Source organism: Notothenia rossii, assembly GCF_949606895.1.
Source record: "Notothenia rossii genome assembly, chromosome: 5".
Lineage (NCBI taxonomy): Eukaryota > Metazoa > Chordata > Actinopteri > Perciformes > Nototheniidae > Notothenia > Notothenia rossii.
The window spans coordinates 19,751,082-19,764,087 of NC_136903.1; the positions used below are offsets into that span (position 1 = coordinate 19,751,082).

A 13,006-nucleotide genomic window follows, 5' to 3' on the forward strand; every position below is an offset into this window, starting at 1 on the left:
TATATCTGCTAAAAAGAATGTACTACTATACATCATTTAATATTAGTATTTATTAATTGCTGTTAATTTTCAGTTGTAATATTTGATTAAAGTATTAAAGATCATTATACATCTGTTACATATACTGTAGTAGCTCAACTTCAGAGGCTTTGGTGCAATCAAAAGGTAGAAAAGCAAATCACTAAAATTGCATTTATCATACTTGTTAGTGAGAATTATGTTCCATTCTTTACACATTTAAAACCATATAAGCACTTTAAAACATCAGAACAGACACAGAAAAACAATCTATTATAAGAGAAGTTTATTTTAAGATGTGTGATTGGGGTCAATGTTTCCCCTGGTATCCATATGAACATTTACAGGGGTCTTCCAGATTCATCCAGGCTATTTCGGAGAAACTAAATAGATCTGGACTTTGATCAGCTGGGAGCTTCATGACAGTAAATCAGATTGCTCACCACAACTTAAAGCAAGCAAAACTAAATGCACCAGATCTTGAAAAAAGGCAACACACTCACAGTAAGACTGACTTTTACAGTTTTATAAGTGTGTGAAAACATATTGCAACTCTATACACCATACCATATTACCTTCAATACGATGACATTTTGTTTATACATATGGTGAAAGCTTAATCTCCTGAGGGGTATGCAGATTTCTTCACATGTCATAAATGTGAAAGTCATGAGGGCAGCCCTTAGTACAGGCAAAAACAAACCATCTTCTATTTGAATATTTATTAGTTTAGGTGGGGACAATACAAAAAGTCAAAGTAATAAAAAACAATCCATTCTGGTCACACTCTGTTTTTTTCAAGGCATCAGTTACAGCAATGAAGTAAAAGTAGGCTTTATAACTGTACAAAGTGAATGGACAAAAAAAAAACACCATCCCACAGTCCGCTTGTATGATGAGAGCAACTTTAAAGACCCCAAGAGGCAACGAACACCAGACTTCCTAGGATTCAAAATGAATCTCTATCACATCATTGTCTTCATCAACATCATTCTCTTATCAGAGCCTGCTTGCCAATCACACACATTTAACGAAAAAGAATGCAACAGACACAAAAGGCAAATGGATGTTTAAGTATGCTCTAATCTTACGTATGTTTAGCATGGGGATACTGCAGGTTGAGTCCACTGGGTGATGACATGCCCCATTGGCCACTGTGTGGGGCTGTTTTTCATGTAGACGCACACCAACCCAGTCTTTTCTGTGTACATACTATTTTGTGTATATATTTAAACACTCTAGGATGGTTTTGTAGTTAGCGTGTCTAAAAACGCTCAGCGGTTCGGGTCTATGATGCGGCACAGGAGGATTACGAAGTTGCTCCAGGAGTCGGGTTGACATTCTGCGTGGCTGCTTGTGGGGCCACCTCTATGATCCGTGGCTTGTCAATGATGCGAGCAGTGCGATTTCCTTTCTCTACAATTCCTATGATCCACGCTTGGTGGCCCTCGCCGTATTTTGGGGATTTGATCTCAGCACAGAAACGAGCAGCCTGTTCTCGAGGTAGACAGATGAGCAGGCCTCCTATAAAGGAACGACATTGTTTCAGTCACAAGGGTCTCCGACAGAGATTTCAATGTGTATTGATGCTTGTGAGTGTGAGAGTCTTATGCTATGTTTCTGAATGTTGTTATTAAGTGATTTTATCATCTTTTTGGGATCCTCTTTGTGGCCTCAAGGCTCAATTCTCAGTCCAGGCTTGTTTTATTTTCACTAGATCCCACTTGAACATATTGTATACCAGAATTACTGTAATCTTACTGCGAAAAAAGTAGCTTAAAACTATGAATGTTGTTGTTTTACAAATGTTTCAAAAATAGGTGTTCATTTTTAAACCATTCCCAGGCCACTCACTTCTTCCTCTCTCTTAAACAAAAACCAAAGTAAGTATAGCTTACAAATTACCTTCAGTCCAACTTCAACATACAATTACTATGACATTTCTGCTTCTTTCTGCTTGAAATATTTATGGATTTCTTTTTTATATCATGGCCTGTTGTCTCTCTCCATGTTGTACAAGTTAGTCAATCTCATCTTTTTCTGATTAGACTGCCTTAGCAAATTATGACCGTAGAAAATTGTGAATATACATCAGTCTTATATTGATGTTTTGATATGTTGGTGCGTCCTGTGAAGCCCTTTGTGAGGCAAAATGTAAAACGGTTAAGACACATACCAGATGTTTCAGGGCAGGTGCCATGCATGAGTCCAAACATGTTCCCACAGGCTTTGGACACTGCGGCCATCTTGGCAAGCACCGGGAGGTTGTGGATGACAAATGACACTTCACTTCGTTGTTGCCGTGCCAACGTCTGAGCGTGGCCAAGGATGCCAAAACCTGTGATGTCGGTGGCGGCGTGAGCATTGAAGGTGTGCATGAGACCAGCCGCTACAAAGAGAAAAGAGAGATAGATGACATTTTGATGAACTAATTTGATTTGTTGGTTGATATTAGGGGGATCCACAACTCCGTTTTCGTTATTGAAGATTAGTGAGTGTGACGCAGAAACATTAACTATTGTGTTATGCCAAAGACTGGCCAAATGTGTGTTGTTTTGAAATAAAAACAAATAACGATTATTTATATATATATAAATAACACATGCAATATATATATATATATATAGTATATATTGCATGTGTTGTAACCATGAATAGGTGATCCAATACTGGGTTTTTTTCTTTATGTTTGGGTTTTTTAGCAAAGACTTCTTAGCCACAGTCGGTGCAATACAGCAGTTACTGCAGAGGATAGTGCTGTTCACAAAGAAGGTCCCTAATTCACTGTTTTTATATGACACACCGCTGATGGAGTAGTGAGAGGCCATACGCGTAGCTATGAGTGGGCCTGGGCCCACCCACCAAAAGGCTGAACAATTATCTGGAAAATCTGTCAAAGCAGGCAGTGAATGTAGCATTTTGTACATTGTCTGACTTTCAATACTTATATATACATATTTTGAGAAGATAGCCTAAACAGTTGGGAACACTGAGTCACTTGCGTCCAATACTTATGGCCTCGAAGATTTTACACCTTGGAGTCCAAAAACACAAAGAAGGAAGTGTCCCAGTGCACCCACAACAATAAACCATCTGTGACCTAGGGTTGCCCGGTCACAGAATGGGAACAACAACATTATGGCTGAAGCAGCCTATCTTCTTAAAGGACATAACAGACGTCAGGGTTGGTCATGCACGTCATATCTAGGAGGCTAGGACAATTATTTCCCTAACAATAATCAATTTATTTTGAATGGCAGGTGCCACTCACTCCCGCCAATCCAATCAACGGGCGCGAGCGGCGCTCCGATTTCATCCAGTAAGCATGCGCTATGCATTGTTGTCCGGAATCAGTAGCCTTTTGGTAAACTAGCTTGACAAAATGGACATTATTTCAGTGTTCAACACTAAGCCTCGTCGACTCCTGCCGTGACGATCAATGGTATTTGGACTGTAATAGTATATTTCATTATTAATTACAGGTAAAATGTAAATTTGGTAGTTATTGTTTTTGATAGTTTTGCAATTGGACTTTACGCAATGTGTGTGCGCGTCTGTGTGTGTTTATGTGGCCGCCGTTCCAGTAGCCTACTGCTAGATTTATTTTGTAATAAACGTGAATGAGAATGTCGGTACCGCTCTGTGTATCCATGCTTTATTGTTGATTCGGTTGGCAGCTGTGTGTTTTTGCAGCCGTGCCATGTTATACTGTGCTGGTGTTGTGTGCCTGTAACATGACTTCTAATATGTGGCTCGTCTGAATAAACTTTTTTGCAATCGGGCAAGTATAGTTGGCTTATTTCAGTTAACATACGTTTTAGGACATATTAAGTATGTTTGGCCCACCTAATGTTTTTGTGCCCACCCACTCTTTGATATCTGCCTACGCTACTGAGGCCCAGCTTAACTAAATAATTAACAGAAAAATAATGATTAATTTTTATTTATTTTTTAAAGGGGAGTATTACAGCAATTCAAAAATGTGGACACATTCTTAGAGGTTTTACCTGTCCTGTTGAGCCGAGCCATGTTCATCATGGCTTCATGGTAGGCTAGCTCTACATCCTCCTGGGTTACCACCAGCTTGATCTTGTTCCACTTTTCAGGCTGAGAGTAAAAAAAACACGTCAATTGTGTTGGTTTGCATGCTAAAAACAAGAATTGTACAGCAAAAGGGATTGATGATTGAGCATTTTGACTTACAATATCTAGCCACTGGTGTACTGCAACCGCCACTTGTGTTCCGAGTGGCTTGGTCAACACCAACACGTCTCCTGGCACTGCATTGTCTGGCCTGAGAAAATCAAATATATACATTACAACTAAATTATGCATTATACATAAATAAGAAAATATATGTAGTAGCAACTCAAATCCTACATGATGAATTCGTTGGGTTGGCAGACTGTTGTTGCAACTCCTCCCAACACCACCCAGGGGTTGAGCACCGTCTGTCCTCCTGTTACTGATGTGCCCGCCTCCTCTGATGCATCCTTAAAGCCCTGGATGACCAGCGGCATGACTTTGTCTCTCTCCTGTAAAGAAAGAAAATAAATTCAGAGCACAGACAGGGAGCACATTGGAAAAACATGTAATTACATATTGAAACATGTTATAAAGTAACAGTTTACTGTAATAACATGTTGTATAAGCGGTATTGCATTTTATTTACTATTACACAATTGGTTCTTCACAGTTATTGACCAGAAACTAGATCCAAAAGTGAATGCATTAACGGAGATGCTTCTTACCTTCTCTGACATTTTGTTGCTGACCCCCAGAAGCATCAACATGTTGTCACACTCTGTCACTCCCATGGCATAAAGGTCACTTAGAACATTGGCACAGGCAATTCTTCCCTACAAAATAGAAATAATATTAACGAAGCACATCTAGGGTTGTTGTGTAAAGTAGGCCTCCAGTACAGCGTATAAAAGTAGACAGACACAGAAATATAACAGTGGCATCTTTCAAGTTGTCACATAGGTGTATGTAATAATACCACAATGGCATTAGTAATATCCATAACAGAAGAGATCCATACCATCATGTAGGGGTCATCCACAATGGGGTAGATGTAATCTGTTGTTTGGACCAGGGAAAGGCCACCATGTCTGAGGGGGATCACACAGGTGTCCATGCCTATGCCTTGACAAATAAAAGAGTTCACTATGTGATATATTGTTCTGATTCTGTACCAACAAAATCCTGATTAAAGAGCAGTTAGTTTGAAATTGACTGCTGGTCTTTAAACAGATATTCAAATGTTATTGTAAGCAATTTGTAACTTAAATCATTTGTTATCATCGTGCTATATGAAGATCCTTATTACCTAATCGGGGCATAACTGCCCCCAGGAACTGTTCATCTTCTTGATAGTGGTTCTCCTGTAGATTTTCTAGCAATTTCTGTAAAACATCTTGGGGCACCTGTGACCAAAGACAATAACCACCATGTTGTTATCATACAATGTTGAATCAGATGTTCTTATTCAGTTGGATAATTATACAAAGACAGTAATGCATCCGCAGATGTTCATAAGGAGAGCTAACCTTGCAGCCTGTGCCCTTGAGCTCAGCGAAGCGCGTGAGCCGGAAGTTCTTGTCCAGCTCATAGCTCTCCGGGTTAAAGGACTCCCTCACCGACATGTCTGTAGAAGCTCTGGGTCTTCACCACTACAACCAAATCAATGACCAGGACAAAACAACAACATATAGGTTATAGGAAACACTTTTTGAATGTTGCAATTGGCTAGAAGAAAATCTTGTTAAATGTCTATAATTAAACACATAAATGAAATATAAATTCATTCACCACACTGCAATGCCCTCTGATATTATTATCAAATGTTGTCTTTTGTGCATCTTTTTGAGTGAAATATGACAAAAGACCAATAAGCTTCTGGAAAATCTCCAGCACTGCAATGAATCCTACCCTTATGAGTCAAAGGGCTGAGTGCTGTCATATTTAGGGTCGCCAAGAATATCTAAGAATTATGCATGGATAGCCATCGGCCAAAATGAGTTGAACAATATCGGCATGAATCCAATATTGTGCATCTCTTTGACAAACAGTCAAAAACATAAAATATATTCAGTTTTTAATTCTAGAATACAAAGAAAAGCAGCACATTCTCACAATTGAGTAGCTGATAATAAACAGTTAACAAAATCCCTGCGGATAAATTTGTCCCAGAGTCATAAATAACGGCAAAGCCAAATTAACATTTAATAACTCCAAGTTACACCTTAGTTACAACTACAAACAATTATATTGAAAGTCTATTGTAGAGAACAGAATAACATTACCCAGACACATCTATGTTTGGAGTAAAATTACATTGATGTTGACAGACATCAATGGAAAAACATTTAATTCGTCAGTTTTGTACGAAATAACATTTTAAAACTCCACAATGAGCGTGCTCACAGATTCACAGTGAAATAAAAATAAATGCTTGAATGACCCAGAATAACATGAAAATAGTTCAAGCTCAGCCACCTGACAGGGTTATTTGGTTAATTATAACCAAATAGTTGGTGGTTGTTTAACCTGCTGTAAGGGGCCTCGGATTGTACACAGTGGGAGTGTTCAAGAGACAAAATGCTGCTAAGTTCATTCAACCCTGCGGCACTATAATAATATCATTGCCGATCAATCTTACAATACTCGGTGAAACGAATGCCATATTATTAGCAACAGGGCTCTGAACTTTAAGACATATGTGCTGATTGTGACAGCTATATCTTTTTACGCTTGTTTGTTTTTCTGAAAATGCAGTTTCCGTTGCCATGCTAGCTTTCGCTTGCAAAGGCTGGTCAATGCATGAGGTGATGAGCAGCACTGTGCAACAAAGAACACCGAGTTTCTGAGTGTACGAGCTGAACTGCATTTAAAAACACACATCGTAAAGGCTAACGACTAAATGGGACACATAGTTGTGTAACATAGTGCCAGCTCGATCACATGTAAATTGAAAAGTTGCCGTAGAGCGCCGAATAAAAATGTCGGCGGCGGAAAAAATTAACCCTTTCCTGTCCATCGCCATGCGATGTGTGCAACATCAGTGTTCGTATCAATAAAACAGCACTAAACATGCAACCTGTGCAACGTTTGTAATGATATGTTGCAATATAAGTGTTTACAATGGCTTTAAATGCGATATTAGGACCAAAGCGGAGTTATATTCTTGCAACATTTCCCCTTTAATTGCTGTGTCCAGTTTATCCTTACCAGCTTCACGTTAGCGGTGGATCCCGACAGAAGAGCGGGGACGGCACCAGAATGCATTGGGGCCAGAATCGGGCGTCGTTGGAGAATGCCTGACGGAAAGTGAGACATTTCTTTCTTCTTACTCACAACTAGATGACAAAAAAAATAGGTAATCACGTACAATGACGTATATTTGAATTAATATACTTTTTTGAGCACGTATATCTTTATAAAACAATATATGGTTTACAATATAGAGAGGAAACTCACCAGATCTCAAAGGGTCCTCTGCATGAACAGCGGCGGCTTTAACATCCCCTTTAATGATCTGGGAAGTCTGGCAACAAAATCTCTACAATGGAGTGTACCTTTAATTTACTGTTTTCCCTCCAATTGCACCCAGAACAACATAACATTGACTGGCTGGAATATAGGTATTTAACAAAGGCTGGGGCTTATAACCTTACATTATGAACGATATTTAATATAATTGTATGTTGTATTCTGTTACAGTTTCTTAACATTGGTAACATATATGTTCATATTGATTTAAGCACTTGAATTTCTTCTGTTGTTATTTTCTACTTCTAATTCTAGAATATTAAAAACGAAAACAGGACAAAATGGCCAGGGAAACATTTAATGTTGGAAACAACTATTCATTTAATATGCACAGTGATTGAAAATGAAATAAAAATGTTACTTCATTACAATATTAACAACAAGCACAATATATATATATATATATATATATATATATATATATATATATATATATATATATATATATATGCATAGCCTAACAATTCTAATAACTAAAATAAAAAATAAAAATACTATTCATATAATATTATACATTTAATATTTTAAACCAGTTCTAGCTTACCAACTTATTTTTAATTTGCAAAATTGCCCATTACATATATCTTTGGATGTATGTTTGTAATTAATGTTGACACTTCACTGCACATAACACCAAGTGAAGTACTAGTCACTTAAGGCACAATCCACAATGGAAAACTTCCCATAAATCATTTGTGCATATTAATTATACGGTTACAATTGGCCTTCTTCGTTTGGTTTTAAACGTGTGACTACTATTAATGACATGTGAGAACTACGTAAAAGCTGTAGCCTGTAATGAAAACATCAAGTCACTTCTAAACATGAACATGATAGGAATCTTTTTAACAATCGTGTAGTTCAGTGTATATTGGCCCACATTCCTGGATTGTGTGTGTGTGTGTGTGTGTGTGTGTGTGTGTGTGTGTGTGTGTGTGTGTGTGTGTGTGTGTGTGTGTGTGTGTGTGTGTGTGTGTGTGTGTGTGTGTGTGTGTGTGTGTGGGTGTGTGTGTGTGTGTGTGTGTGTGTGTGTGTGTGTGTGTGGGAGAGTCCTTTTAAATAATCTTGCACGTGTTATTTTGGTCCTTTTGTCTCTTTCCCCTTTACATCCATAACATACAGCAGTTGCAAAGAAAATATCTAAAGTTGCAAAATGCACCAAGGTAGATAAGTAATAAAGACATTCAACAAATCTTCTGTAAGGCCATTGTGGCAGCCCTTACATCAACCAGTCTTGTCCACCACTGGCCCCTCAACACTTGCGGGCTTGTTATAGTCACAGCCTATAAAAGAAGGAAGAAAGTAATGTTCAATATATAAAATATCAACAGAGCAAAAGCTTGAATTTGCATTTGGGGGATTTTGTATTGGTCTGAAAGTCAGCAGAAAGAGAAATACTATTGTGGCATAGATATAATAAGGTGAAAAAGGGGATAAGGTGCATAGTCTCAAAGTATTTAGCTGCCATTTTGGGAAACCAGGTGAGAATAATGTCACAGCAACATCGTGAAAATAGGCAAGCCAGCAACACAAGTTTGTGTGTGTGTTTTCAGTGGAAAGGGAAGTGGGGAGAGGTAAGAATACTGATTGCTCAGGGCGGATGGAAATGTGATATCCTGGACATATAAAAAGTCTGTGCACTGTTTGTGTGTGTGTGTGTGTGTGTGTGTGTGTGTGTGTGTGTGTGTGTGTGTGTGTGTGTGTGTGTGTGTGTGTGTGTGTGTGTGTGTGTGTGTGTGTGTGTGTGTGTGTGTGTGTGTGTGTGTGTGTGTGTGTGTGTGTGTGTGTGTGTGTGTGTGTGTGTGTGTGTGTGTGTGTGTGTGTGAATATTTCATTTGTAGGGTTCATACATGTGGCAGGTCCATTTAAGATTTCTTCTGCTTCTGCTGCATCTGAATAGACAAAGGATAAACAAGATTAATCTCAAACACTCGAACAAGGCCTCGTCTGTCAGTGGTCATTTTGTAATTAACCTATACTAATTTATGAATTTAGCTGCATGCTTAACTGTACCTCTCTTCAGCCTCCTCCTGGCAAGTTTGATCTGATCTTGAAGGATCTGAACCCAGTCTCGTGGACCAGGCAACTTTTCTATTCTGTGTTCTGTACAGTATTTCTCTGTAAACACTGGGCAGAGTTTACACAACTGTGTGAATGTTTTATTCATATTTCAATGTATCACTATTGTTGTGCATTGGTTAAACAAGACTGATTAATTATTTTGTGTCTCACCTTTAATGGCGCCCACAATGTTCTGGTCCAAGCCCTTACGGTTATCATTGAGCCCTCTCTTCCTTTTACCATTTGGCAAGGAGTTAGCCAGCGTAGTATCGTCAAAGAAGGCACACACCTGAACACAAAACTCCATGTTAGAACACTGTCGAGCCTTTTGTGATCTTATAGCTCATTAGTAAAGTCAATTATAAGATATTTGTTGTTGCTGTTAAAAATCTAATGTAAGTATCTAGTGACTGCAAAGCTGATAACAATAAAAGGGCAGTGAATTGGCTCTTAAAAACATATTGATGCAAACCAGTTTCCGGAACAGCAGGCTGCCAGAGCGTGTATAGTTGACCAGAATGGAGTCAAGCTGAGCCTTTGAGATATACACGTCATAATCCTCCGCAAGACGCACCTCGGACTAAAAGAATCAAATCACACTTACTGTGAAGTATTATGGGAAAATTAAGACAAACATAACACAAATCTAGTATTGGAAGAAAAATAGAGAACTCACAAACTGAGGGCAATACAATTAAGTTTTCTCCAAACATAAGGATGTTTGGAGCAAATAAACATCTTATACATTCCAAAAAATATCATTTGAAATACAAAAAGGTCTTGGAACACAAAGGTCAACCTTGGAAACAAATTCATATTAAACAAACAATTGCATTAGCTTTCTAAATAATACGGAAACACTTTAAGGCAGCATTATGTAATATATTATGTGTTGAATATATAAATTCAACACTTGTATTTCCACATGCCAATTCTAGTTGAGGTTGAGGTAAAAAAAGAAAAAACGTATTTGATTTGAACACATAGTATAAAGACCACACCTAGTGCATTATCGGGGCATTCAGAGTGGCTTTTCTGTGGGAGTGCAGTAAACAAGAGATACTATTTAGGCTCAGAAAACAAGTGCATTTAATTATGCTAACGTAAATATTACCTCTGACAAGTGAGGCTCCCTGAGTTTGTTCAGGAGAGTATTGTGTCTGTTGTTGACAATAACTGGGTTGTTTTGAGGTGGCAGCACAGAAAGAGCAGAGGATGTGGGATGGCTGTTTGGTGTAGATGAGCCTTGATCTTTCTCACATTCCTCCCTCTTTCCAGATTCTGCAGGTGCAGCTATAAGTGGTGAAGCCTCGAGAGGGGCAAGAGCCGCTCTCCTAGTACTACACACAGTAAGTGGTGCCACTTTATAGATTGGCCTTCTCTTGCGCGGCCTACAGCGAGGAGCAGGGCCTGGTACCAGACGAGGTTGGCATGGTGATGCTGCCTCTTCCTGTCTTTCCAAGGATCCTAGAAAAAGACGGTAGCACATTTAATTTTTCTTTCTCACTTTCCCACGGTGTGTGAGTGTTTGTGTTTATCCACTGACCTTTTTGAGTCTGCATCAGCCTCCTCATGGCACGCATTTCCTGCAAAATAGCCTGCAAGGTGCCCTTACAGTTACACTTACAGCAGGGGGTCTCTGGCGCAGCAGGAGGGATTACATCTGCTGAAAAGACATTTGGTTAGTGAATGTCTAACATGCATACACATACGGGTGCAATTTGCTTTCACAAATGAATAAAAGTGTTTGTCTCTCACACAAATACCTCTGTAATTTGTTGTACCTGTACAATAAAAAATGTGTGCAGTGTCTAGCAATAATCTATCTCCTCTTATCTATGAGCATATTTTTTTCTTTGAGTATAAAGATGTCATTGTTGGTTTTTCTACTCTTCAAACCTGCTCTGGTACCCTACCGTTAGCTTCATTTGTTTTGATCAGATCCTTGGTGTTGTTCAGGCTCCTCAGGGCCTTAGAGCGTGTGCTGTACTGCCCACAGCCTGGACCGTTGATGATGGAGGTGGAAATGGATGAAGGTGGAGGAGTTGGGTCACCCGCAGAGTTCCAGCTGTTGCTCTGGTGGTCCTCTGATACAAGAGATGAAGGTGCAAGCTGATGTACCCAAGTCAGATTCCTATCCTGGGGCTCCTTTGTTAAGCTGTCCTGCTCCGTCACCACACGCTGATACACCCTGCCTGTCTTATCACTCAGGAGCCTCATCATTCCTGTGATTTGCCTCTTGATTTCCACTCCTTTATCCTTCCGCCACACTGCATAGAGAAAGATGTAGGAATTTAGATCTGCCATGATACATTATAGAAATGAATCCTTAAAACGGTACATACCATCATTCACAGCAGCATCCTTAGACTCTCCATTGACATCTTTGCAGTTGGAATTCATCATTATTGAAGGGGCACTGCCTGCTTCAATGAAATGAAAACTTAACATGCCATGTGTGACAGATAGATGCAGAATAATGCTGTGGCCATTTGCAATGTCATAATTAAGCTTTTGCAGGCTGATGATGTCAACAGAAGCCCCTCCCCCCTCCCCCCCCCCCACAACCAGAAATCACCACCTGTAGGCAGAATGTAGAATTGTAGCCAGGAGAGGTGGCCTGGAGCGCAATAGCTTCAGCAGAAAGGGAACAATTTGAGCTGCATGCTGTATATTCAGAATGCCCAACATGCTGGACTTAACAGGTTGCAGCTACATGTTTAATAATTCATTTAATTAACGTTTTAGTGGATCTATTGTGGGACTGAGCCAAAAAATGTTTTTACATGTAATAATGAAATCGTTAGAGTTAGCTGTTAACGTGGCAGAGACAACAGACATTGTCATGGCCATATCTTTTGTTGACAGAGTCTCTGCTGGCAAACAGCGCCAGACAAACAGCCAGACACAGACGCGCGTCTTGCAAGGTCTTGCATTCATTTATCAGCCTACCTTCATCCGTGACCAGTTTAAAGCTCTGTGACTTCCTTCTCCTCTTCCTTTCCCCAAACTCCATTGTCAGGGGGGGATATAGTCTTGGGTTAGTCGTGCAGACGAAAATCGCTCTTCAGAAAACCAAAATCAGATGATACACTCAGCGGAATCTCTGTCTGTCTGCCTTCTTAATCAGTTAAATTCCTCCTCAGGCTGCACTACAGATCCTGCCGTCGGCACATTTTCATCTTATTAAGCTTAAATGGAACTGATCAATGCCACTGCCTGATCTATCCCCGCTCCCAACAAGGATGATGTCTCTTCCCTTTCGCCATGTAAATAAATTAATTACTTTAATATTAAAATTTCGTCACATATCCCTTTGCGCCACCTGATGGTATGTTCTCATCTAAAAGGTCGACTCACACATTTGCCACTG

The 13,006-nt window shown here is 39.4% G+C and overlaps 2 protein-coding genes across 4 annotated transcripts; both read right to left on the minus strand.

The window, feature by feature from the left end:
• Nucleotides 1-282: 282 nt before the first annotated feature.
• sephs1 (selenophosphate synthetase 1) lies at nt 283-7,379 on the minus strand. Its single transcript, XM_079683237.1, has 10 exons — nt 7,252-7,379; nt 5,571-5,693; nt 5,351-5,447; nt 5,063-5,166; nt 4,770-4,877; nt 4,399-4,553; nt 4,222-4,312; nt 4,026-4,125; nt 2,195-2,407; nt 283-1,542 (listed from the first exon to the last, which is right to left on the minus strand). Exons 2-10 carry the CDS (start codon nt 5,664-5,666, stop codon nt 1,328-1,330), a joined length of 1,179 nt encoding a protein of 392 aa, XP_079539363.1. The 5' UTR covers nt 5,667-5,693; nt 7,252-7,379; the 3' UTR covers nt 283-1,327.
• Nucleotides 7,380-8,637: 1,258 nt separating this feature from the next.
• On the minus strand, nt 8,638-12,970 carry bend7 (BEN domain containing 7). 3 transcript variants are annotated; one of them, XM_079684615.1, is made up of 10 exons: nt 12,586-12,970; nt 11,979-12,056; nt 11,550-11,903; nt 11,180-11,299; nt 10,748-11,100; nt 10,106-10,213; nt 9,805-9,922; nt 9,586-9,699; nt 9,423-9,464; nt 8,638-8,855 (listed from the first exon to the last, which is right to left on the minus strand). In XM_079684615.1, exons 1-10 carry the CDS (start codon nt 12,647-12,649, stop codon nt 8,797-8,799), a joined length of 1,410 nt encoding a protein of 469 aa, XP_079540741.1. In that variant the 5' UTR covers nt 12,650-12,970; the 3' UTR covers nt 8,638-8,796. The 3 variants fall into 3 exon arrangements, with proteins under 3 accessions (XP_079540741.1, XP_079540740.1, XP_079540742.1); XM_079684614.1 differs by having other exon boundaries at nt 11,979-12,059; XM_079684616.1 differs by having other exon boundaries at nt 11,180-11,296; nt 12,586-12,969.
• Nucleotides 12,971-13,006: the final 36 nt, after the last annotated feature.

Excerpts from the sequence above, each read along its gene's own strand:
- sephs1 (XM_079683237.1), bottom strand. The coding sequence starts at position 5,666 with ATGTCGGTGAGGGAGTCCTTTAACCCGGAGAGCTATGAGCTGGACAAG. Across the intron at positions 5,167-5,350 it reads GGCAGTTATGCCCCGATTAG|GCATAGGCATGGACACCTGT; the intron begins GTAATAAGGATC and ends TTATTTGTCAAG. Across the intron at positions 2,408-4,025 it reads GGCTCGGCTCAACAGGACAG|CGGCTGGTCTCATGCACACC; the intron begins GTAAAACCTCTA and ends TTCTCTTTGTAG.
- bend7 (XM_079684614.1), bottom strand. The coding sequence starts at position 12,649 with ATGGAGTTTGGGGAAAGGAAGAGGAGAAGGAAGTCACAGAGCTTTAAA. Across the intron at positions 11,101-11,179 it reads GCTGATGCAGACTCAAAAAG|GATCCTTGGAAAGACAGGAA; the intron begins GTCAGTGGATAA and ends GTCTTTTTCTAG. Across the intron at positions 10,214-10,747 it reads GGGAGCCTCACTTGTCAGAG|TCCGAGGTGCGTCTTGCGGA; the intron begins GTAATATTTACG and ends TGATTCTTTTAG.